Source organism: Myotis daubentonii, chromosome 2 (assembly GCF_963259705.1).
Source record: "Myotis daubentonii chromosome 2, mMyoDau2.1, whole genome shotgun sequence".
NCBI lineage: Eukaryota > Metazoa > Chordata > Mammalia > Chiroptera > Vespertilionidae > Myotis > Myotis daubentonii.
In genome coordinates, this window is record NC_081841.1 from 178619933 (window position 1) to 178646643 (window position 26711).

At 42.4% G+C, this 26711-nt stretch overlaps 1 protein-coding gene across 5 annotated transcripts in view; it reads right to left on the reverse strand.

Annotated features, from left to right (window-relative positions):
* DZIP1 (DAZ interacting zinc finger protein 1) overlaps positions 1–26711 on the reverse strand; it is a 54466-nt gene that overhangs the window by 16376 nt on the left and 11379 nt on the right. For 3 of the 5 annotated variants that reach the window (XM_059684970.1, XM_059684969.1, XM_059684971.1), the window contains 9 exons: positions 26421–26505; positions 23467–23591; positions 20309–20470; positions 15750–15887; positions 12867–12929; positions 6456–6596; positions 5971–6019; positions 4731–4787; positions 3298–3354 (listed from right to left, as the gene is read on the reverse strand). In XM_059684970.1, the coding sequence (XP_059540953.1) occupies positions 3298–3354; positions 4731–4787; positions 5971–6019; positions 6456–6596; positions 12867–12929; positions 15750–15887; positions 20309–20470; positions 23467–23591; positions 26421–26505 (877 nt within the window). The remainder of the gene's footprint in view (positions 1–3297; positions 3355–4730; positions 4788–5970; positions 6020–6455; positions 6597–12866; positions 12930–15749; positions 15888–20308; positions 20471–23466; positions 23592–26420; positions 26506–26711) is intronic. The other 2 variants (XM_059684974.1, XM_059684972.1) reach the window with 2 other exon arrangements.

Sequence of the window (26711 nt, forward strand, 5' to 3'; positions counted from 1 at the left end):
TCCATCCATGTACCACAGCTGCTGAACACCAAAACATGTGATTTCAAATTTCTTATTCAGCATCGAGACTTAAAGATCTACAAATAGACTATTTTACTAGTTTGAACTGCTGAAAATAGAAATTTTAGGAGGACAATCACAGGTTTTTACTATCACATGGTATATATTTTATTATACTTCATGAAAGCAACAAAAGTAAGGTTATGAGGAAAGTTCTATAAAATCTCAAAAAAAGTGCATATTTATTATCATTTTATTACAGGGATAATTCTGTGACTTATTTCTCTCGAGTCAGGGTGAACTGTCAAAGTTCTGCCTTTTCCTGCTGTGGTATGTAGGGCAAGGTCCTGGGGGAGAAGGCGATCCCTGAACCTGAGCTCCTACTATAGAGGCTGAGGACGTGAGGTCAACCAGACACCAGCTCCCAAAAGAAGCAGGCTAGTGTCCCGAGGGGGGAGGGTCTAGACTCCCAAAGTCCCAGTTTCTGTCCTGAGCTCCAGGATGAGAGCTGAAACACCCTGAGGATTGAGTCTCCCCTCTGAACTTGCTGGATGCTTCCAGAAAAATACTCCTACCAGTTACCTACCATTACCTCCAGAAGAAAAACTGTACTCAGTCCTTTCTCCCACTGCTGGCTCTGTTGGGTTTCATCATCCCGACACTCAAGCTAACACTGAGCCAGTGCCTGTTCAGTGGCTCCTGCTCCAAAGGCCCTGCCTCATTTGGCCCTTTCCACAGCCCACTGAAGAGCCATGACTGTTCTCCCCATTTGGCAGGCAAGGAAACCTAAGCCTATTGTTTTATGAGCCAACTGGCGCTCATAGGGTTTGTCTTCCGGATTCACTAAACAGCACCACCATCCACCCAGTATCTGAGCTCATCATGTTCTGCTCCTGTCCTCACCCTTGCCCCCCAATCATTTGTCCAGTCTTTCCACCAATTCCACTGCACAGCTGTTATGTCAACTCCCTCTGGTTTCATCACCATACCTAGATTCCTAGATGAGGAATCTCCCACAGACTATTGCCAACATCCCCAACTAGTCTCCCCAACTCTGATTCTATGAATATACTCTGGTCTGGCTAAGCTTCCTGAAGCCCAGCTCTCCAATCCAGCCTTGTCCAGCTGCAGAACACCTAGTGGTTACACAATGCCACAGGAACAGCCCTGAACAGACACAGTCAACTCAGTGGTAACTATGAACAGTTTCAACCCACTTTCTTTCCTTCAAATCTCTTCTGCAAACTCTATGCTCAGCCAGATAATTCATGTGCACCATTAATTCACATCTAGTGCTTTCCTGCTACCTTTTGCTTCTACTTTTTGCTTCGTCTCAGCTGAAGGGAGCAGCCGCCCCCAAACACACACCATTTCCTGGGACAACTCACATCCGATACTGTCACCTCAATCCAGGAAAGTTTGGAAGTGCCATCCCAGCTCTAAAGCTCCTGGTAGGATCTGCCGAGGGCTCCACTGCAGCTCCACCTCTCAGTCCCGCGACTCTCGCGGGTGCTGTCTGAGAGCACTGCCTGCTAAACCTCCCCCTCAGAGTCTGTTTCTCAAGGAACCCAACCTAAGACAACGAGTAATCATGACATTATTTATGGAGAGGAACCTCACCAAGCTTTGAGATGGAACAAAAGGAAAGACAGAAGTAATTAGGCTAATGAATGTTATGCAATACATGACTAACCCTCTCCCGCCCGAACCTCTAACACAGGTGGGTTGGGGTAGATCAGTGAGCCCCAGCCAAGCCTCTGCCTTGCTTCTGCCCATCGAGATGCTCACAAATCAGCTTTGATCCCAATCCAAGGTTTGCAGGCCCTGTGCCAAGCCTGGCTGGCATTTCAAACTAGCATTTCAATCCCAGCAGATGCCAGCAAGAGGGCATGGTTGATTCCTGTGGCCCTGGCCCAATCAGGGCAGGTCCACATGGAACACATTGCTTTAGAACCAACAGATCTGTCAGGACCCTTGAACTAGCCCCAGGTAGCTTAGCAAGCGTCCTTTAGCAGGCACCAAAGAGATGACACAAAGAAAATGTGGACCTTATGTGATGTTATAACCATAAAAAGGTAGAAAAAAAGAGAAAAGAAAACCAAACACTGTTGAAGTACAAAAGAGAAGTGGCCAGCAATTGCTTTATAAAAATCAACCCTACAAAAGGAGGCGACAGAGAAATTTTAGACCTGATATAAAATAATATGAATAGAGAATGATGCCAGAGAAAATTGTATGGAATTTCAATATTTAAGTAAATTTATATAAATCCAACATACATTTTATGTAGTACTGGTCCAAAGGAAGAAAAAAAAACCCTGCATATTCTAAGCACGTGAGTAATAACATCTAATGTGTGGAGAATTTGCATTACATATTGTGAACACATGCTCAAGGGAACTGGTCCATCTGAAATAATCTTAGGAAAAAAATAAGGGGCAATAAATACTTCACGCGCTACTCAGTGGATGAAAGGGACAATTACGAAGTCCATCAAATGCAGACCACAATATTTACGAAGACAAAAAGTTCAGCTTGATTGATCATGGATTTAAGTCTAATTAAAAGGCTACAAACAAATGTGGAGTGAAGTAATCATTAGGTAAAATAGGAAAAAGATAGTCCCCCTCTTGTCTTATTCATTTCTAATTTACAGCAGACCATAGGAAAATAGCACATTTAAAGACATACTACAACAAACTGTATGCTCCTAACTATACAAAAGGAAAATATGGCTACAAATATTCACCCTATCTATTGGGTGATGTTAATAGCAATTATCAACCCCGTGGTCTGGTCCAACTGAATCCTGGCAGCGATTTCACCCAGTGGGTCCTATTTTTTTCTTTGGTTTCCATCACATGTCCTTTTTAGATTTTTCCCAACCAATCGCTGAAACTGTTTATTTAAAAAGTTGACATGCTGCCACACTGAAAGTTATAAAAACAGTCACATATGGCCTGTGGCATGTACTGGTTGGCTGGTCTAGAAAGTCACCCTCTCGCCCAATACCTACTACTTTCCATCCAAAACCGTAAATGGTGAAAGTACTAGTCAGTTAAAAACCTCTACTTGTAGACCCAGCAATGTATACATTTTATGCTTTATGGCTTTGGTGGGTCTGTTCAGTCTGTGACATGAAATAGGAATGTTGAAGGGGTATGAACTGTTTTTGCATTCACTAAAATGTTTTCTGTTTTGCATAATTACCCCCACAGAAAAGCACTTTCAGTTAATAAGTAATCTAACTCAGGGTGGAAACTGTACATAAAACGCCCAGACTTTGCTGAAACTTACCATGTGCCATTGTTAGACTTGACTTAGCATCCAAAGCCTGTGGGGCTGGGGCACTCACTGAAACAGCATAAAAAAGTCTCTAATTAAAGCATCAGCAACTGAACATGATGGAAACCAAATACTACTCAAATTAGTCAAGACATATACAGATCGTAAGGGACAAATGTTTCCAATTAATCTAAACCAATTGTTAATAATAGTTTTATTGAAATAGAATTCACTCTTTTAAAATACACAATTCCATGGGTTTTAGGATATTCACAGAGTTGTGTGAAGGGGAGTAGCGTTTGCCACCCCAAAATATGCCTCTTTGGGATACTGATTATATTAGGCTGGTTAATTTTCACCAGTAAAAGTTACTGGGTTTGGAAAACTAAAGTCCCTGGGACATATCAGCCTGCCAGCTGTTTTTATAAAGTTTTATCGGAACGCACTACTGTTCCAATATTATGCCAAGTATAATGAAAGTATGGACAATAATAACCAAGTGCCTTTTAACCTTTCATCCTTCTATGAACTGTATTGTTTTCTTTATTTCATAAAATACATGTCCAGCTTCTGCTCTCCCCTCGGCCCTACTCTTGGCATTTAAACTGCCATCTCCTCTTCAGCACCTCTCAACCTCTTCAGATTCCAAAAGCAACATCAAAAAGTCCTCAAGAAGCATCTCAGAGGAATGAGTGGTTAAAACCAGTAGCATTTTCCAGCCAATAGTGCCAAATTCCCAATCACATTCATCAATGTTCTTTCCTTTTTACACAGCGCTGGGCCCACCTACTAGTAAAAGGCAGCCACTCGGTGCCCCGCCTCAGCACAGGCCTGCCCTCTATTTACATCCCTGTTCACTCACACATCCTCTCTCTCCCAGGATCACCTGCTCCCGTACTTCCTCCACCCTTACCCTTTCCTGAATGAAAACAAAAACATCTCAAATTAAGAAACAATCTGTCCGATTCTAAACAGTACAGGTTATGTCTTTTTGGATTATAACCAAATCCTGATTGCTCCAGGAGACAGCTGTGCTGAGCTGAACTTGACTGAGTGACAGAGGGAACATCACTTTAAAGCCTGCGGCACCGAGAGTCCCAGGGAGGCCAACATTGGTGGCTGACACACAATCGCTTCTTCACAGTGTGTCACCTTGGGAAACCCAAAAGTATGAACTGGAGTGATGCTAAAGAATTTGTAGTCATCCCGTTATTAGGTGAACTACAAAATAATTGGAATGGCTAACCAACATAACCACAAAGACATGGGAATATGTACAATCTTGGTTTTAGAAGTAGGTGAAAGCCAGGAATTAAAACATATTATCATGTAATCTGCAAACAGGGATTTTCAAAGAAAAGTCTCTAGAAATAAGTAGAAGTTATGTATTGGTTTAGCACTTTAGAAGATTTCTTTAGAATCCTGAGCTTACGATGGAAACTTACTAGGTACAGCTTGGGCAGGTGGCTTAGATTCAACAGTTTGCCAGATTAAAGAATTCCCTGAAATAACAAAAAAATAAATAAATAAATTGATAACAAAAATCACAAGCTATGGTATATAAATATATATATATTTGCCAGCATTTACCCTAATCTTTTCCCCCCACAAAACAATAAATGACATTTACCAACATATAGTGACTCACCCAATAGAGATGTTTAACAGAAATCCTTAAAAGCTAACTTTTCCTAAAAATACTTTTCAGAAAAATATTTATGCTATTTAAGTAATTATACAGGTATTCCTCACTATCTGAACTCTCACTATTCAAAGAGAAGTTATAGGGAACCACGGCCCTTCCCAAACCTCTCTCTCAAAACAAGAAGGAAACCAGTGTGTAGGTCAATGTCTTTCCGGAGGGCCCCCGAAACAGAGAGAAAACCCAGCTCACACGCCCATTTCCAATCCCAGTTAATCTCTTGAGTAGACAAGGTGCCTTAACAACCTGAGACGTCCAGGAAACAAGACTGGGATCACTTGGAAGGAGGCCAGCAGAAGGCAAGCTTTGTGTTTTATCGTGAGACCCTGTGCTTCTGGCTGCCAGTCTCCCATCTAGACACTCCCTTGAATGACACAGACATGGGCGCTCTCATTGCTACAGTTAGGAGTAGGTTGTATATGCCCTCACTGTGCTTAGGACAAACCTGTAACCCCAAACAACTGCAACGGAGAATAATGCAGTTAGCCTCTCCAGTACTTAAAAATAATTAATTTTACTATCAATAACAATAGCTAACACTAATGAATGTTTAATAGGCGTACTTTTCACATGTCCTCCCTGTAACAACCCTAAGATATAGTTAGTATTAATATTCCAACTTTAGAACTGGGGAAACTGAGGTAGAGACTCACAAAGCTACTAAGTGCCAGAGATGGGAGTTGAGCCAGCCTGTCTCCAGACCCTTTTAATCATAACTCCATCGACTGCACATGTGTACAGAGGAAAACGGTTACTGAGCATAACAATATTCTGATGAAAAATATAGGAGACCATTCAATAATCATTTACGTCTTTAAAATTCTTCAACTTTCTAGGTTGTGATAAAGGATCTCTCAAATTAAAATAACAGGAGGAATGCCATCTTAGCACCCATAAAACATCCGGCCCCACATTCTACTGATGCCCAGCGAATGGCGAGGGACCCTGCCTTGCCTCCAGCATTGGGATCCTGGACCACTTACCTTTGGGTTCAATGACACTGTTTACTGGTTTACTGGTAAATTCTTTTATCTGCAAAGAAAAACAGTCTTCTAGGGATACATGTTTGGAATCAGATAGGGACATACCGGATAATGGACAGATACTGGACTTAGTAAATTAATCTTCTCATGAAATCCTCCAAAGACAAGGGAGGACATGTGGACTTTAAAGACAAGGAGACAAAAGTTGTATGAAAGCAGCATCTGGACTCAGCTGCTTCTCAAAGTAATCACTAAAGGAAATTCTTATCAACCTTCAAATGTGTTCCTAATTCTAATTGAATAAATCTGCTCTACAGTATTTTTAAATAACTCTTAAGAATTATTCGACTGAATTTACTTTTACAAACAACTACAGGAAAAAATATTCCATCTTTGCCCAACTTACAAATGTTCTAAAATAAAACACGTTCTTAGATAAACTGCACTGCTTAAAGAAACCAGTGCCCATAGATAGCCAAAAATACCTGTGGTCTCTGAATGGTAATTGGTTCGTTCTGTTCCTGGGGTCTCTGCCCTTGCTCTTCCATCCTTTTCTTGTAGAAAACATTGTTTGCATTTAGACTGTCTATCATTAAATTTTGAAGTTTCTCTATATGTGACAGGAGCTGGAAAAAGAATTAAGAAAGGCATCAGTTTGCACATTGCATGTAAACTGTCTTCTGCAGTTTATATGTGCACTAGAAGCCCAGTGCAAGAAATTCATGCACGGCTAGGGTCCCTAAGCCTGGCCGGGGATCAGGGCTGATCTGTGGGGTGACCGGTGGGATGATTGGGGGCGAGGGGGCGCTGGCACTCGCCTTGGCTGGCTTGGGGCCTGCGGGCTGGGGGCAGCTCCTGCATTGAGCGTCTGCCCCCTGGTGGTCAGTGTGCGTCATAGCAACCGGTCGTTCCGCCGTTCAGTCAATTTGCATTTTAGGCTTTTATTATATAGGATACCTGGCCTTATGTTATCTGTGCATATTAAGTCATGGAGTAAATCTTTGATCACTGGGTACCAAGGCCCTGGCTGAACAAGGGGCTTCATTTCTGTTCCCAGGAAGCTGACAGGCATCACTGATAATGTGAACAGCTGAGTGAACTTGAGCACATTACATGAAATAACAGGGATGATCAATGATAAAGGGTCAAGGCTTCTCCACAGAGCGGCTGCGACCACAAGCAGTCCTGTCCTTCCCACATCCACATGTGCTGTCCTGGCGTGAAAGTGCACTCCTTGGGCGGGAAAGCCCATTTTGATTATGTTTACCTGTCCAGCCACTAGCACAATCTCTGGCTCTGCAGGTTCTCATTAAATACTTATTGAGAAAAGGAAGGTGGAGGGAGGAGGGGAGAGAAAAAAAGAGAAGGAAGAAGAGAGGAAGGAAGGAGTGGCTGAAAGAAAGGGAGAGATGCAAGGGACAGAGAGATCCAAAGATTCATAGATAGATTCATCTTTTTTTAAAATATATTTTATTGATTTTTTTTTTTTACAGAGAGGAAGGGAGAGGGATAGAGAGTTAGAAACATCGATCAGCTGCCTCCTGCACACTCCCTACTGGGGATGTGCCCGCAACCAAGGTACATGCCCTTGACCGGAATCGAACCCGGGACCCTTGAGTCCGCAGACCGACGCTCTATCCACTGAGCCAAACCGGTTAGGGCAGATAGATTCATCTTTAGAGTTAGTGTCAGGGGGAATCATATATTGAATGAAAAGAATTCAAGAATAATTTGTTTTGCCCTAACTGGTTTGGCTCAGTGGATAGAACATTGGTCTGCGGACTCAAGGGTCCCGGGTTCGATTCCGGTCAGGGGCATGTACCTTGGTTGCGGGCACATACCCAGTAGGGAGTGTGCAGGAGGCAGCTGATCAATATTTCTCTCTCATTGATGTTTCTAACTCTCTATCCCTCTCCCTTCCTCTCTGTAAAAAATTAATAAAATATATTTTTTTAAAAGAATAATTTGTTTTTAGTCATTTAGGGAAAGATTGTTTGTTTGTTTGTTAATCCTTACCTGAGGATATTTTTTCTATTGATTTTTTAGAGAGTGTGGAAAGGAGGGGAAAAGACAGAAACATCGGGATAGAGCCTGCAACAGAATTGAATGTGCTCTTGATCGGAATTGAACCCGAGACCCTTCAATCCTCAGGCCAACGCTCTATCCACTGAGCCAAACTGGCTAGGGCTAGGAAAAGATTCTTAAAGCTCTTTGAGTAGTTGCTTAAACATAAGGAGTGGTTGGGAGAGAAACTTGGTAACTGGAGCTAAGGACATTCCAAGCCCACAGTGTGGGAATGGAGACAGGGATGTACAGATCAAATAAAGCTGTGGGGGAAAGGCTGCTGGTCCAGACTCAGACAGCTAGGCGGGGAAGAGCCCAGACTTGAACTTCCATGCCTGGCTTCAAAGTGAACACTCCCAAGTGCAGTGTCTATGTCATGAAAGATATTAATAAATAATACTTGCACGCAATCAAGCAGCCCCCAGGAACTCGTGCAAAATGATACAGCCACTTTACAAAACAGTTTGGCAGTTTCTTATAAAACTACACATATTCTTACCATACAATCCAGCATTCGTGCCCCTTGGTATTTACCCAAAGGAGCTGAAAACTCATGTACACACAGAAACCTGCACACAGATGTATGTATATGGCAGCTTTATGCAACATTGGCAAAATTTGGAAGCAACCAAAATGCCCTTCACTAGGTGCATGGGTAAATAAACAGTGGTCCACCCAGACAGTAGAATATTATTCTGCATTAAAAAGCTATCAAGCCATGAAAAGACTTGGAGGAACTTTAAATGCATATTACTGAGTGGAAGAAACCAATCTGAAAAGGTTATATCCTGTATGGATCCAACTATATGACATTCTGGAAAAGGGAAAAGTACAGAAATAGTAAAAAGATCAGGGATTAGGGGGAAGGGAGGGATGAATAGGCAGAGCGCAGAGGACTTTTAGGGCAGTAAAAGTATTCTGTATGAAACTGTAATGGTAGATGCATGTCACTTAACCAAACTTACAGAACACAGAATACCAAGACTGAACCCTAAAGTAAACCTTGAACTTTGGATGATAATGATGTGTCAATGTACGTTGGTTGATTGTAACAAATGTACCACTCTGGTATGGAATGTTGACAGTGGGGGTGGCTGTGCTTACCAGGTATGGGGGCAGGAGTATTTACAAATTCTCTGTACTTTCTGCTCAGTTTCTTGTGAAGCTAACACTGCTCAATCACATTAAAAAAACAACAACAACAAAAAGTGAATGCTCTCAATCAATACACTGCAGGGTCCCCCATCTGAGGCGCTCTGTGCTTGCATGAGGTTGGACAAACACTGGGTTAAACCAAGTTAAAAAGGTTACCTGAGTGAGGACTGAAAATAACCTTTCATATCCTAGTGGATGCTAAGAATTTCCCCCAAGGAGGACATTGTCAAGAATCTTCTCCACATTTTTACAAATAACTGGAAGAGTGCCCCCAAAAGCAGTTTGGGAAACACTGAGCTGGAAAATAGAAGCAAAAGCCAGTAAAGATGTCTGGGGTTCTGGGTAGAGGTTTAGGATCAATAATATGGGGAGTTGTTCCAGGCCCCAAGAAGAAAGAGGACATAGGAAAACCTAGGGGATGATACCACTTTGATATTAGAATTGGAAAATGACCACAAAATTACATAAAAGTTCACTGAGAGAGGAATGAAGGATAGCCAGATATTACTTCAACAAACCTGTAGCTCTTGAGCCCATCTGTTATGACCTTCTACCACTTCAAGTCTTTGCTTTTTTTTCTATCAGTCCACATCATGCCATCCCCCGTTCCTGACCATTCTACAATTTCCCAATTGGGTCAAAAGGGTATACCATCATTTATCTGTGACTCCCTTTGAACTCCTACCAATGTTATTTAAAAATAAAAATAAAACGACTGCCAAAAATCTAGGTAAAGCAATAAAAAGCTGGCAAATGCAACTTCCCTTAAACAGAGAAATACAATATGTGCATTGTAGGAACAGTAGGCACCAATCATGTGGAATAATTAATAGTTAGGTCGCAGGCAGAGATTACTAAACTGATTGAATTCACCCCTCTGTTAGGGTTTAAGGGAAATGAAGGCAGAAGTCAGCAGCTTCTGGACAAACAAAACCAACAGACGAGGAAGCAGCATAGCCTAGCAGCACAAACACTCCACACTCCCAATCAGTGAAATGAGGCGCCTCACTCAGAACTAACAGTTGGTCCTCTCTATCATGACTTGCAGTGGCAAGTGTAAAACTGTAACGTGCATTCTGTTCTGCCAGAAGGCCACTGACTTCCCCATAGCTGCCTGGAATACAAGGGGCTTTCCATAGAAGACCAAGGACTAAAACTGACCCCTATTAATCAGGAAGACCCTAATCCTGTCCCTAGACACCAGTGCTTTAAGATGCCTTGAATAATAAGAGTAGGAACTTCAAGTAATCTAAGAGCAGTGGTTCAAAAGATGGATCCAAGACAGAACTGTCCAGGTTTGGGTTTTGGTGTCTCTCCCCTTTCTCCCCAACCAAATATGCCTGTCCCAGACTCGCCTACGGAAGGGGAATCTCATGCTGTACAGTGGCACATGTGTATTTTGGAAAAGAGCCTCGGGTCGCTCTGAAGGGCAACCCTCTTTAGGAACTACCACCTTTGAGCATCTCAAAAGAAAGCTAGAACATTCTTACAGAAAAGCTGGCTAAGTTGCCCCTGTCTATTCCCCTCCCCATCTGGCTTAGTGCCCAACACCTGAGAAGTAGGCAAGGCAGTGAGGCACACAAGTAGGGCCGGTAAGAGGGCGTGGGTTCAAATACCATGCTCATACGGACAGACAACTCTTTCATCCCTGTTCTTCTGACCCCTACAATTAGCATTTCTCCATCTTCAGAAACATGGTTGAATGATCCCTTTTTTGGAGATCTAGCAACCTTCCCTACTCATTCAGCAAATAGTTAATGAGTTTCAATCACTTTTTAGGCACATTATTGAATGTTGGGATTATAATGGAGAACTATAAAATAGAACCTCTTCCTTGTAGGGGTAGGGATCTGGTTGGAGAAGCAGAAATTAAACAAGTAAACAAATAAGCAAAAAATGGTTTAAAATAGTGATCAGAGCTACACTCATGAAGTGGTGGTGAGAATAATAAAGGGAGGGGACTCCCTACTTAGATTAAGCGGTTGCTGATGACATGTAAAGCCAGGCCAGAGGAGGGTGTGAGAGGCAGAAATCTAAAATGGCTCAAGTCTGCACCCCCAGACCACAAGTCCTGTTTAATCCCTTTCCCTTGGCCTTATAGACTTGATGTTTGTGTTCCCCAAAATCCATGTTGAAGCTCCAACCCCCAATGTGATGGTATTAGGAGATGGGGCCTTTGGAAGGTCACTAGGTTCAGATGAAGTTTTAACCTTAAAGGTAGGGTCCTCATGCTGGGATGGAATTAGTGCCCTTATAATAAAAGACCTGAGCTTTCTCTCCCTCTCTTTCTTCTCTCCCCCCACCCTACCCACACCCTCTCTGCCATGTGAGAACACAGTGGCCTTCTGCAAGAGGGCTCTCATGAGGAATTGAATTGATTAACACCCAGAATTCCAATCTCTAGAACATGTTTTAGACAAACATAGACACAGAGGATCCAAAAGGCTACAAAATATAATTTAAAGTGAAAAAATAAACAATTTTTGCACTAGTGTAAAATCATTTTGACTATTAAATTTCTATACACTCAGCTGAAAGGGAATCAGTGTTATAATTAAAATTTGCTTCCATAAAAATCGTTTTAATCTGAACAATCCTTGCCTTTATTTAAAAATTATTTAGACTGCCACTCTGTATGAAAAAATTAGAAACGTATTCAATAATAAAGAATTTATTAAGTAACAGTAGCAGTGGTTATCTTTGGTATTGAAATTATAAATAATTTTAATTTTTGCTATACATTTCTTCACAAACTATAGGTAAAAAAAATACTATCATAATTATAAAGAAAAGCAAATATTCTTTGCAAAAATGACCAACTTATAGGTCATTGGTTTATTTTTTGTTTTTTGTTTCCAGATACAGTTGACATACAAAATTATATTACTTGCAGGTGTACAACATAGTGATTTGACCTTTATATAACTTAGGAAGTGATCCTCTGATAATTCTAGTACCCATCTGACACCATACATAGTTATTATAATACTAGAAGCCCGATGCACGGAATTCGTGCACTGGTGGGGGCGTGGCCTGCCAGCCCACTGTGGGAGCACTGCTCATCCTGGTCAGTCCAGCGGCACTCCCACTGTGGGAGTGCACTGACCACCAGGGGGCAGCTCCTGCATTGAGCGTCTGCCCCCTGGTGGTCAGTGTGCATCATAGCAACTGGTCAACTGGTCGTTCTGGTCATTCCACCGTTCGGTCGCTGGGCTTTTATTATATAGGATTATTGACTATATTCCCTATGCTGTACTTTACATCCCCACAACTATTTTATAACTGCCCATTTGTGCTTCTTAATCCCTTCACCTTTTTCACTCATCCTCCAACCCCCCTCCCATCTAGCAACTATCAATTTGTTCTCTTTATCTATGAGTTTCTTTGTTTTACTTGTTTGTTTATTTCATTTTTTAGATTCTACACATGAAATTATATGATATTTACCTTTTTCTGCCTGATTTATTTCACTTAGCATAATGCACTCTGGGTCCATCCATGTTGTCACAAATGGCAAGATTTCATTCTTTTTTTTTTATAGCTGGTTAATATTTCATTGTGATACGTACTAAATGTTCTTTATCCACTTGTCTATTGATGGACAGTTAGGTTGCTTGCACATCTTGGCTACTGTAAATAATGCTGCAATGAACTTAGGGGTGGTATCTTAATCTTACCTGATCCTTCTCTTTTTCATGTTCATGATGAAGAGCTTGAACTCGAGCTGTCCACTTGTTTTCCTAGGAAACAGTAAGACAAGAGTAATGTATGTGCAACTGTAACAATGAAATCTATTCAAAATGGAAGCTTCCTTTTTAGTGGGTACCTGGGAAGCCCAACTATTTGGTAAAATGTTAGCAGGCATTTTTAGAATATATACAGTCAAAATGGTTAAACACATCTGTACCTTTTAAATTTATTTTTTAATTACTGACAGTATTACAGATGTCCCCCATTTGCCCTCCCCCCTTGGCTCCTCTCCACCCAGCCCCTGCCCACCCCCATTTGAAGGCAGGTAACAGCAAACATTTCCTGTGAAGGAATTAATAGTAAATACAGGGGTGGGAAAAGTAGGTTTACAGTACGTTCATTTGAGTTAATGAAGCTATTGTAATAATCATAATCTGCATGTCTTTTTCCATTTGAACAACTGTAGGCCTACTTTTGCCCATCCCTGTATTTTAGGTTCTTGGAGCCAGATGACTGGGTCACGACTTCTAGTGACAGCAGAACAGCCATAGATAAAAGCCTAAATGAATGGGTATGGCTGTGTTCCAATGAAATTTTGTTTTAAAATATATTGGTGCTAACTGGCCAACCTAAGAAACTAAAAGGAGCCCTAACCAGTTTGGCTCAGTGGATAGAGTGTCGGCCTGCGGACTGAAGGGTCCCAGATTTGATTCCGGTCAAGGGCATGTACCTTGGTTGAGGGCACATCCCCAGTAGGGGGTGTGCAAGAGGCAGCTGAATCAATGTTTCTCTCTCATCGATGTTTCTAACTCTCTATCCCTCGCCCTCTCCCCTCCTCTCCATAAAAAATCAATAAAATATATTTTTTAAAAAGAAAGAAAGAAACTAAAAGGAAACACTAAGTTTTCTAAGTCCATGGGTTCTGAATTGACAACACAGTTCACAGGAAGGAAACATTAGATATTTAGGTGGGACCTTAGGATTTTATAATTGGGTCTTTTAATTCATGACAGACCAGCCTGCTGGGAGCAACTGTCAACAGCTGGTCCCCTACCACATACCAGACACCTTGCTTGGCAGGATAGAGAAGAAGGCCCTTCCCTGTATAGGAGGGAGGTGGACCTAACGATAGAGTTCCCACATAATGCGCATGTGACCAGGTCCTGCTGGGGGAACTACTCCAGGAGAACTCTCTGAACTCTCTGAAGAGGTGCTGTCCCAGCTGAAGCAGTAAACTGCAGGTCCTGAAACTGGGAGCTGCCTGACAGAGAAAGCCACAAGAGCACAAGCAGAAACCCGCATGCCACGGGGACCCACGGCTGTTTGGTGCCGCTGGGAGCGTCACGGGAAAGCCAAGAAAGGTGGCAGATGACGCTGGGTCCAGATCCTCAGGGACTTGGAGTGCTGGCTAAAGGATTCGAGACTGTGTTCTGTGAAAAATAGGGAGTCATTGAAAAATTCTAGACGGGACAGTGACATGGTCATCCTGGCTGTAACGTGGACCGTAGATTTGTGGGAGGGAAGCAAGATGTGAGAGGCAAAGCAAGCTGCAGTGACTGTTGTTCATATTTCAAAAACATGCTTATTTTTTAAATGATGTATTATTACTTTTTAAAAAAATTTTATTGTTGAAAGTATTACAGATGTCCCCTTTGTTTGTTTTTTCCCCCATTGACCCCCTCTACCTCGCACCCATCCCTCCCAGGCCTTCACCATTTTATTATCTGTGTCCATGGGCTATGCATATATGCATTAAAGTTCCTTGTTTAGTCACTCCCTCCCACTCCCCTCACCCCTGCCTTCTCTCTGAAATTAGTTAGAAGCTTCTGTGGTATGATTGCTTTTTAAAATAATCCTAAAGTTGTAAACTTTAATCTCTATTTGTTTCCTGGTAATACACAATGTCCCCCTAAACCAGTATGACCAAATTACCAGTGTGAACATTGTGCTGATTATGGAGGTTTGCTCCCAAATGACTGCAATTATACTATATAATAAAGAGCTAATATGCTAATTAGACCGAACAGCAGAATGACTGTCGGGTGTCCAGACAAAGCCAGGGCTGCAAGGGCTGGCCGGGGCTGTGAGGGCCGGCCAAGCCTCTTGCATGAATTTCGTGCATCAGGACTCTAGTCTATATAATAAAAGCCTAAGCGACCATTACAGTGGAACTACCAGAACAACCAGTTGCTATGATGTGCACTGACCACCAGGGGGCAGATACTCAACGCAGGAGCTGCCCCCTGGTGGTCAGCATGCTCCCACAGGGTGAGCGCCACTCAGCCAGAAGCCAGACTCATGGCTGTTGAGCGCAGCGGTGGTGGCGCTAAGGAGCAGGGAGCTGAGCAGTAAGGAGCAGCGAGCAGGCAGCAAGTAAGGAGTGAGGGGTCTCAGACTGCGAGAAGGCGCATGCCAGGCTGAGGGACCCCCTTCCAATGCACAAATTTCGTGCACCGGGCCTCTAGTGTTTGATAAATGTAAAAGGTCATCAGTTCACCAATGCAGTTTGTGTATTTTAGCTCTAAAAATAAAGTTAGTGCTTCCATATGCCTTTCCATGCCTTTTGAAACTGAGACCTACATCTGAATAGACACTGAGACAATGTTAACCAATTCAAATTAGATATTATTTTAAGGGAAAATGAAGGAATTTTGCCAACTGTTTTGTATCCACATCTGTTAGTCAATCAACAAGCAGCTAGTGAACACCTATTCTATATTATGCATGTATTGGAAGACAAGAAAATAGAATTAGCTGCCTTCATGGTCACTGAAAGACACAAATACTTTTTCTGTAGAAGATGCTTGCTGTAAATTACTTCACTAAGAAAAGTTAGGCCTCAGCCACAGTTATTGCCCGCTTTTACATACCTGACTATCAAGAAATTGCATCACATTTTGGAAATCCTGGGCATACTGAGGACGCTCTTCCTTGAACTCATGGGCATCTCTTAACGTGCCCAAGTTGGACTTGATCTGCATATTAGACTTCTGGATTTCTGACAATTGCTATAAAATGAAATACAAAAATCACTGATAGAAATGTTTATATTTTTGTAAGACTGAAACAGAAAATCAAGTTAGGGAGCATGTACCATGCTTTAAATCTGACTATCCTATTGGATGCTCGTTGTAATTCTCTTACTTCTCCTTCCCAGTGGTTTTCTTCTTTTGTTTCTTCCAACAAAGGAACATGCACAGGATTAAAAAGGGAAAGGAAAACCTAACTTTCTAGTCTTAGGCAATGTGTCTTAAAATTTTTTATTTGCATGTAACAGTTGCCAGAAACAGAGGAACTGGACGCAGCTAGTTCTCAAGATACTAGTAATTTAGTGACGAGGCCAGCTTCATCCAGGACCCCATCTGTGAATCCATTAGGGACATAACATTTTAATTTTACCCTTTGTTTGTATGTTAGTCCCAAAATTACTAGCAGTAAGCACAGAAGGTAATACTGTATGTTAACTTCAAAAACAAATAGTTCCCTGCTATTTTAGTCTGGGCTGCATATAGAGGCTTCTTTGAAAAGAGTGAACAGTATGAAATAAGGGGAGATTACTTTTCAATGGAGAAGTCTGACAAACACAACCTCAGCCAGGTGGTCAAGGTCAACATCAACACCATAAATCATTTAGATTGTGTATACCCTTGATGTGATATAATGAAAATTGCACTTTAACTCTGAGGTCTTCTTCCCCAGACCCTGTAAGCCCAGCCTGACCATGAGAAGAATATCAAATCAATTCTAACAGAGGCGCATCCTACAATATACATTGTCCAGGTCATCAGAAACAAACCTGACTGTCACAGACAGGAGGAGCCTTAGCAGACATGACAACTAAATGTACCGTGGTGTCTAGATAAGATCCTCAAGCAGAGAAAGGACTTTAGGTAAAAGTCAAAGAAATCAGAAAGAAGTATGAACTTTAATTAATACAAGTGCATCAATATTGGTTCATTAATTGTAACAAATCCACCAATTTAAGATGTCAGGATATGGAAAAAATGCACAAGGTAGGAGAGGGGGGCTTATATAGAAATTTCTGAACTATCTGCTCAATTTTTCTGTAAACCGAACTCTATGCTAAAAAAAATGCCCTATTTTTAATCATTTAAAATCTGTTGACAACCAAAAAGGGCAAACATCACAAATTCCATCAACTGATGCATACACAAATAAAATATGGTATATCCATACAATGGAATATCATTCAGCAATAAAATATAAAAATACTGATCAATATTAAAAGATGGATGAATTTTGAAAACATTATCCCAGTGAAAGATGCCACTCAAAAAAGGTCACATATTGTAATGATTCAATTTATATGAAACTAGGGGCCCGGTGCACGAAATTCGTGCACTGGGTGTGTGTGGGGGGAGAGTGTCCCTCAACCCAGCCTGCCCCCTCTCACATACTGGGAGCCCTCAGGCATTGACCCCCATCACCCTCCAATCGCAGGATCGGCCCCTTGCCCAGGCCTGACGCCTCTGACAGAGGTGTCAGGCCTGGGCAGGGGACCCTCATTTCCCCCCATCACTGGTTCTGCCCCCAGCCCAGGCCTGATGCCTCTGGCCCAGGCATCAGGCCTGGGCAGGGGACCCCCAGACCCCTCCGATTGCTGGCTCTGCCCCTTGCCCAGGCCTGAGGCCTCGGCCAGAGGCGTAGACCCCCATCACCCTCTGATCACTTGATCGGCCCCTTGCCCAGGCCTGACGCCTCCGCCAGAGGTGTCAGGCTTGGACAGGGGACCCCCATCTCCCCCCGATCACTGGCTTTGGCCCCCGCCCAGGCCTGAGGCCTCTGGCCCAGGAATCATGCCTGGGCAGGGGACCCCCATCTCCCTCTGATCGCTTGCTCCAACCCCGCCCAAGCCTGACGCCTCTGACCCAGGCTTCAGGCCTGGGCAAGGGGACCATCGTATCCCCCCAATCCCCGGCTCAGCACCCCGCCCAGGCCTGATGCCTCGGCCAGAGGAGTTGACCCTCATCACCCTCCGATCACCAATCACCGGATTGGCCCCTTGACCAGGCCTGAGGCCTCCGGCAGAGGTGTCAGGCCTGGGCAGGGGACCCCCAGCTCCCCGCGGTTGCAGGCTCTGCCCCTGCCCATGCCTAACGCCTCTGGCTGAGGCGTTCAGCTCGGGCAGCGGGGACCCGCAGCTGCAGCGGCTCCGTGATCGTGGGCTCCGCTTTAGGCCCAGGCAAGGGACCCCTAGCTCCCGGGACTGCCAGCTTCGACCGTGCCCAGCTCCCATCGCTGGCTCCACCCCTACTTCCTGCTATCACTGGCCAGGGCGGCAAAGGCGCCTGATTCTCCAATCATGGCTGGGGGGCAGGGCAAAGGCAACCCCAGGGCTGCCTTTGCCCTGCCCCCCAGCTCTTAGCTCCCCCCTGGGTTTCTGATCACTGTCAGTGGCAGGGGGCTTCTTCCTGCTTTCCCTTTTGCCTCCCTGCATTGTGCCTACATATGCAAATTAACCGCCATCTTGTTGGCAGTTAACTGCCAATCTTAGTTGGCAGTTAACTGCCAATCTTAGTTGGCAGTTAATTTGCATATAGCCCTGATTAGCCAATGAAAAGGGTATCATCGTACGCCAATTACCATTTTTCTCTTTTATTAGTGTAGATGTCCAGAATAGGCAGATTCATGGGGACAGAAAGTAGATCCGTGGTTGCCACGGGTTGGGGGTGAGGAGTGGTATGGGAAGAGTGCCAATGGGTTAGGAGGTTTCTTCTTAGGGTAATAAAATGTTCTATAATGACCATGATGATGGTTGCATAAGTATGTGGACACTAAAAACCACTGAATTGTACACTTTAAGTGGGTGAACTGTATGGTATGTGAACTATATCTCAATAAAGGGTTTTGTTTTTTAAGCTGTGGGGAAAATTCCTATTCCACAATTACCTTAGGGGCAGGGAACAGGGGACAGGCCCATGGAGGGAATCTCAGGCAAAATAATGGTAATTTGCAGTGGCTTTCATGGGGGAGACATAAGAAGTCAGTCTTAAACTGGTTAGTATCAAAAGCCACTCCTGTGGGTAATATGGTGCCCTTTTGAGAAGGAGCCACAGATATGAGTTTTGGAGAGGGCCCTGGGTGGTAGGGGAAATCATGGATAGAGACAGAACTACTGCCTGTAGGTGCTGATGCTTAGGAAGAAGAGCAGCAACCAAGGGAAGAGAATATGGGGCTAACTGAACCCACAGGAAGTTTCCTGAAGGAATCCCTACAGAAAGGACACAGAGCGCCATCCGATATTATTTCCCCCCAACTTTTTTTGAGATTACAACTTTGAAAGGTGGACGAACAGTACCATAAACATCCATTTCACCTCCACCAATTGTTACTCTTCTGCCTATAAAGGTATGACAGCGGCTGTCATCCTCTTCCTGTAAAGAGCCAGATAGCAAACATGTCTGGTTTTGCTAGACGCATAGGGTCTTGGTCATGACCACTCAACTCTGGGGCCCAGCACTAGAGCACCATAGACAAAGTGTAAAGGAATGAGCGTGGTTGTGTTCTCAAAAAATGTAATTGTGGACACTGAAATGGGAACTTTATATAATTTCCCTATGTCATGAAATATTCTTCTTTTGACTTTTTCAACCATTTAAAAATGTAAAAACCTTTGTGAGCTCAAGAGCCATACAAAAACAGGGGTGGGTCAGATCTAGTTCACAGGTGGTTTGCCTACCCTTATGTGAGAGTTCAGGGTGCATTTTAGAGAAGGATCTTAGCAGTATCCCCAAAATATCTCTCTGTTTTCCTTTATACAATGTGTTGGCCCCTAGAGGGAGCTCCAAGATCTTCCCTTGTGTCCTTGTTTCTTTTTCCCCGAAGGATCACTTAGCACTGAGCTGTCCAGCAAGCTCAGATTATTCTTAGCTGGATGACAGAGGCTGCCATGTGTAGAGATGCTCACAGGAGATGACGGTCCCAGCCCAGCGAGGCGTGTCTCTGTCATCCATGCATGTAACCAGGGCAAGGCCACTCCCACAGGGGAGAGGGGCTCAGGTAGCCACATTCTGCCCGCTCCAGGCCAGCCAGGCCTGGCAAAGGTTCTCCCTCTGTCTTTCTGAATTGGCTTCCTTGCCCTCCCACATTGGTGATGTGTGTCAGCCTTTCCTGGAAAGTTCCAAAACTCAGGGAATGGTTTATGGTTTCAGCTTTTGTAAACTTAACTGGCTAACGAAAGAGGGACCCTGTTCTATCATCCAATCAAATGAACAAAGCTCCTACTTTTCTGACTTGCTATGTCTTCTGTATGTTTCGAGCTCCCTCGAGACTCTCAGGGGCGAGGGGTGCCTGGGCCTGGGCACAATTAAGGATCTTTTGGATCGGGTAGTCATAATGCCGCTCTAACACCACCTTTCAAGGCAACAATTCTACCAGGACTATAAGGACTTCTCAGGTTAATACTTACATATTCTAATGCTGAATTCTTGGAAGTTAATTCTTTAAACTCCTTCTTACACATTTCCTTGAATTTTTCCATTTCATCAGCAAATTTCTCCTTTTCTTCTTCTTTCCACCTATGAAATAACTTCAGGAATTCTTCCTCTTTTGTTTTCTGAATTTCATATTCCTGAAATTATTTTAAAACATGGTTTTAAAAGTTCCGATGTAAAGCAAATATGTACAATCTTAAATCAGTTAGCACAGCTTCACCTCAAATGTGTCAGCTAGGATTGCATATTTCAGTAAGGCTTGCAATAACACTTCATATAACGGCAGGTCTGTACACAACAATTTTTACAAACCAAAGGCAACATACATCCTTACATCCTTAAAATACAAATGCCCAAAGAATCAAGAGTTCTGTGATCTGTGAACTTGTAGCATAGACATGCAATAATATATAAAGTGTAAATATACTTTAAAAGAACAAGTCTATTGGGGCTTTCTTGATTCCGTATCAATTTGGGTATCTCACCCTCCAAAACACAAATTCATATTTACATAAGGTAAATTCAAATCAGCCTTTGATTTCTCAATGATCTTCAGGGTTTTTTTAACCTAAATGGGGACTTGAACAAACTATATACAAACATGACCTAACAAACATATACAGAAAGAACACTGCACCCAACAATAGCAGAATATGCAGTCTTGGTAAATGCACATAGGAGATTCAGCAGAAGAGACCATGTGTTAGGCCACAAAATGAGTCTCAATAAATTGTAAAAGATTGAAATCATGCAAACTATATTCTTCAACCACAATGGATTAAAGTCAGAAATCAATAATAGAAGAAAAACTGAAAAATAAAAATATGTGAAGATTGAATGATATACTCTTAAACTCACTAAATTAGAAAATATTTTAAGATGAAAGAAAATTAAAGCACAACACACCAAAAAAGGGAAGCAGCCAATCAGTGCCCAGAGGGAAATTTAGAGCTGTAAATGCCTACATTAAAAAGAAATCTCAAGAAACAAAGAAGGTCATTCTATAATGATAAAGGGGTGAATTCATCATGAAGATATAAGAATTATAAATATGTATACATCCAACATTGGAGCACCTAAATATATAAAGCAAATAGAACAAAAAGGGGAAATAAACAGCAATACAATCATAGAGGATTTTAATACCCTGCTCTCAACAATAGATAGATCATCCAGATAGAAAATCAATGAAGAAAAACAGGATTTGAACAACACTATAGATCAGCAATTTTCAACCTTTTTCATCTCATGGCACATATAAACTGATTACTAAAATTCTGTGGCACACCAAAAAATATATGTTTTTCCCGATCTAACAGAAAAAAAAGGTATAATTTTAATTCATTCACACCAGATGGCTATTGTTGTATTGGCTGTTGTCATTTTTTTTTTTTAATTTGACAATCTAAGGGAAAAGAGGTCAGTGCCCCTGACTAAATAGCTAGGTATTGCATATTGCATGTTTTAAAAATTCTTGCAGCACACTGTTTGAAAATTGCTGCTATAGATCAAATGAACCTAACAGACATATACAGAATATAAAGCAGCAGACACACATTCTTAGTGCACATGGAACATTCTCTAGGATAGATCACAAAACAAGTATTAACAAATTCAAGAAGACTGAAATTATATCAAGCATCTTTTTAAATTTTTTAATTAATTTTAGGGAGAGAGAAGAAGGGAGAGAAAGAGAGAAACATCGATTGGTTGTTCCACTTATTTATGCATTTATTGGTTGATTCTTGTATGTGCCCTGACCAGGGATTGAACCTGCAACCTTGGCATATCATGACGATGCTCTAACGAGCTTAGCTACCCAGCCAGGGCTCAAGCATCTTTTCTGACCACAGTGGTATGACACTAGAAATTAGTAATAGGAGGAAAATTGGAAAATTCACAAATATGTGAAAATTAAACAACACACTTCTGAACAAACAATAAATCAAAGAATACACAAAAAAGGAAATAAAAATATCTTGAGCCCTCACTGGTTTGGTTCAGTGGACTGAAGGGTCCGGTCCACTCATCGGCCTATGGACTGAAGGGTCCCAGGTTGGATTCTGATCAAGGGCACAAGCCTGGGTGTGGGCTCAATCCCCAGTAGGGGGCACGCAGGAGGCAGCCAATCAATGATTCTCATCATAGATGTTTCTATCTCTCTCTCTCCCTTCCTCTCTGAAATCAATAAAAATATCTTTTAAAAAAATATCTTGAGAGGAAAGAAAATGGAAATAACATACTAAAACTTATGGGATGCAACAAAAGCAGTTCTAAGAAACTTTAATAGCTAAAAACAACTATATTAAAAAAGAAATCACAAATAAACAGCCTAATATTACACCTCAAATAATTAAAAAAAAAAAAAACTAAGCCCGAAGTTACCAGAGGGATGGAAATAATAAAGATTAGAGCAGAAATCAATATAATAGAAAATAGGAAAACAACAGAAAAGATCAACAAAACTAAGAACTGTTTTTTTGGAAAAATAAAAATTGAGAACCCGTTAGCTAGACTAACCAAGACAGAGAGAGGACTCAAATAAAATTATAAATGAAAGAGGGGACATTACAACTGATAGCACAGAATTACAAAGGATAATAAGAAACTACCAGGAACAATTATATGCCAACAAATTGGACAATCTAGAAGAAATGGGTAAAATCCTTCAAACATGCATACCTACACCAAGACTGAATCGTGAAGAAAGAGGAAATCTGAACAGAGCAATAAGGAGTAAGAAAATTGAATCAGTAACCAAAAACCTCCCAACAGCCTAGTTGGCATGGCTCAGTGTTTGAGCGACGACCCAGGAACCAGCGGTCAGGGCACATGCCTGGGTCGTGGGCTCAATCCCCCCAGTAGGGGGCATACAGGAGAGAGCCAATTGGTGATTCTCTCTCATCGTTGATGTTTCTGTCTCTCTCTCTCCTCTCCATTCCTCTCTGAACACAATAAAAATATATTTTTTAAAAAATGTAAAAAAACACCCTAAAACAAACAAACAAACAAAACTTCCAATAAAGAAAAGCCCAGGACGAGATGGCTTCATTGGTGAATTCTACAAAACATTTAAAAGGAATTACTGCCAATCCTTCCCCACAGACCATTGTTTGGAAATTTGGTCGCATACCTCAGAGAATCTGACTGCGTGGGCGTGCTGGGAAGCCTCTAACTGAGACTTGGTGAGCTGCAGCTGCTCCTTCAACATGTCCACCTCATTCTGGAGCTTGTGGGTCAGTTCCTTTTTCTTATACTCTGTTGCAACAGAAACATCTTGTTAAACTATGAAACCTATGTATATGAAACCTATCTGAAATCTATGGGGTAGAGTTCTATTGATAAGACAAAGGAAAGTGCTCTTACTTGGGAGATTACTTTTCCTATGCCACATGAGCCAATTTTTGCTACTTAGCGTTTATTTGCAGTCCTTTGGATTATTGGGCACTGAGTTGTTTTTAGCAGATTCTTCCAGCCACCCTGTGGAGGTTGGATTATCCCACAGAGACAGTATGAGCGCCCATTCAGGGAGCATTAATGGTGACAAGGAATAACCCTGGGCCCTTCTTCGAGGTCCCTGTCTCAATCAGAGAAGGGGAGTGATGGCTTTCCCTGCAGGTACCACCATAGTGAAATCTCTGAGGTCGCCATCCTTCTGCTCCCACCGAACTCCCCTGAGGACCCCTGTAGTGCTAAAACTAGAAGAGGCTGGCAAACTCGGGCCATAACCTGTCGACGGGGCAAAAGCGAGGTACTGAAAAGTTGTAAAAGGAAGCAACAAGTGAAAGGAGGAATATTTATGTACATGTACTTACATGCAGATGTACACATGACTGAATGGATATACATGTGTCTGTGAGAGTAGACATGAAAGGTATGGAAACCAAAGTAGAAAGTCAGAATCTCAAAGATGACCTGAAGAAATAATACTCATTTCAGAGTGTGAAGTGCTCTCTGAAACGAGTATGAGATAGAATAAGATACTGAAACAGAAGAGAAAGAAAGTCAGTTTCACACTGAAGAATGGTAGATTAATTAAAATATTTAATCTTTCCAATTTCTCCAATATATTGCTAAATTCTATTAGTAGACCATGGTTTATAAATGGAATGTTATACTGTTCATATTGTTTACATAAAGCTTAGCTAATTCCTAAATAAATCTATTTACCTAAAAAAGGCAGAAATGGGAACAGATTGGCCCAAAAGGGAAAGGAAAGTAGGCACTGAGCAACAAGCTAGAAGTACACATATCTAGATACTAAAAATATGTAAGATTATAACAAGAATTTCTGTGGATTCCGGTAGCAGTTTACAGAATGCTTTGATCTGCTTGAGGACACTTAGATGTTGCATTCCTTACTTTAGAGAACATTTAAGTACCAGGAAATCTGGTTCCTTGATAAACCACAGAACCCTTTCCCTCTCCTGCTTCTTTAGTTTCCCTTTCTACACACTGGTTAACTCACATCTGAATCCAAACACATCTGAGTATCTCCCACATCAAACAAAACCAACATTTCCCCTCGATCCCACATTTCCCTCCAGGTAATGCCTCATGCCTCTGCTCTCCTTCCCAGAAAACACTATGGACATAAATGTCTGTAATCCACATGACCATGTCCTCGCCTGACTCAGCTCAGCTCACTCCATTCAGAATTTTGTCCCCACCCATCCACCCAAGCTACTATGTCAAAGTTCCCCAATAGCCATAGTGATAACAACAATCAATTCTCAGCCTTCATCTTACTCTGTGTCTCAGGAACATTGGCTACAACTGACTAGTGTCTCCTTTTTGAAGCACTTATTTCCCTTGGTTTCCATGATCACACACTCCATGAGTTTCTCTCCTGCCTCCATAACTGCTATTTCTAACTCTCCTCAGCTGTTCCTCCTGAGCTCCCAAAATGCAAACTCGGGCCATAACCTGTTGACAGGGCTAGAAACTACTGGGAGAGCCTTGGAGCTGGCCCTTAGCTACCCTCTCTTCTCTGCCTAGGTGACCTCACCCAACCGAGCTCTGCTAACAACTCCCATGTTTCCATCCCCAGCCTGGGCTCCACCTTGACCTCCAGACCTCCAGCATCTTCACTTGTATGGCAATCGTATGTGTGACTAAAGTTTACCCATGGCCAACATGGACTCTCCATTCTCCTTCCTCCCTCAACCTGCTGCCTGCCCCTAGGTTTCCCCTCTTGGAAAACATCATTGCCATTCACCCATACAGGCAAAAACCCAGGATCGACTTTGCTTCATCCCTGTGGGCTGTACCTCAAATATACCCTCTCTATCTTTACTTCTTCCATCTTCCCTGGCACCATCGTGGTCCAGGTGCCATCTTCTCTCACCTCGGCTACTCTTGCAGCCTCCTCACTCTTCTACCTGCTTCCACCACTGCCCCTACAGTTTATGCTCCACCAGCAACTAGAGGGGTCATTCTCAGGTACAAATTAGATTGTGTCTCCCCCATACTTAAAATCCTCCCATGGCTTCCCATTATGTTTATAAAAACACCCACATTCCTGCTCAGGGCATTCAAGGGACTTGGCCTCTTCCTCTCAACGTCACCACATATCACTGCCTTGCTCACTCTACTCTACCAACCTTCTGTCTGGTCCTCAAACACACTGTCCTACCTCCCCCTCATATCTCTCACCTTCAGAGTTCCCCTGGCCTAGAACATTCATTTGTCAGATTCTCCCCAGACTGGGACCTACTCATCATTGTGGTTTCTGATCAAATATTACCTCCTCAGGGAAGCCTTTGCTGATTACCCAAGAGTCATTCTCCATCCCATCCTCATGACTTATTTTCTTCATTGCACTTGCCACCATTTTAAAAGAATCACTCATTCATTTAAGTGTGTTTCCTCTGTCCCTCCCATTAGAATGCAGGAGTGAGTCTGTTTCACTTGGGGCTGTATCCCCACCCCTAGTACAGTGCCTGGCACATAGAAGGGGCTCAATATTTACTTCATGAATGGACAAGGACAGCGATACTTTCTTTTAAAAGGATTGAGAAATGCACTGGAAAAAGAAAAAAATTACCAGAAAGAAAACAGCTCATTAAAGTTGAGCTCATTACTTACCAAGGTGAGAATCTTCAGGGTGACGGCGCTGAATATGACTTTGTAGAAAGGCTTGGTTCATAAAGGCCTTGTCACAAAAATGGCACTGAAAAGGAGACAGTAACAAATCAACGTGGCCTTAACGAGTGTCCTTCACCTACTGTCTATTAAAATCCAGGCACCTGGAGCACTACCTCTTGGGGGCTTTCCCCCCAAAGATCTCATCCTGGCAAGGGATACTGAAAGTATGACTAAAAAGACAAATATAAAACAAGGGCGTCTGGAAACTATCACTGAACAGTTAAAGTAGCC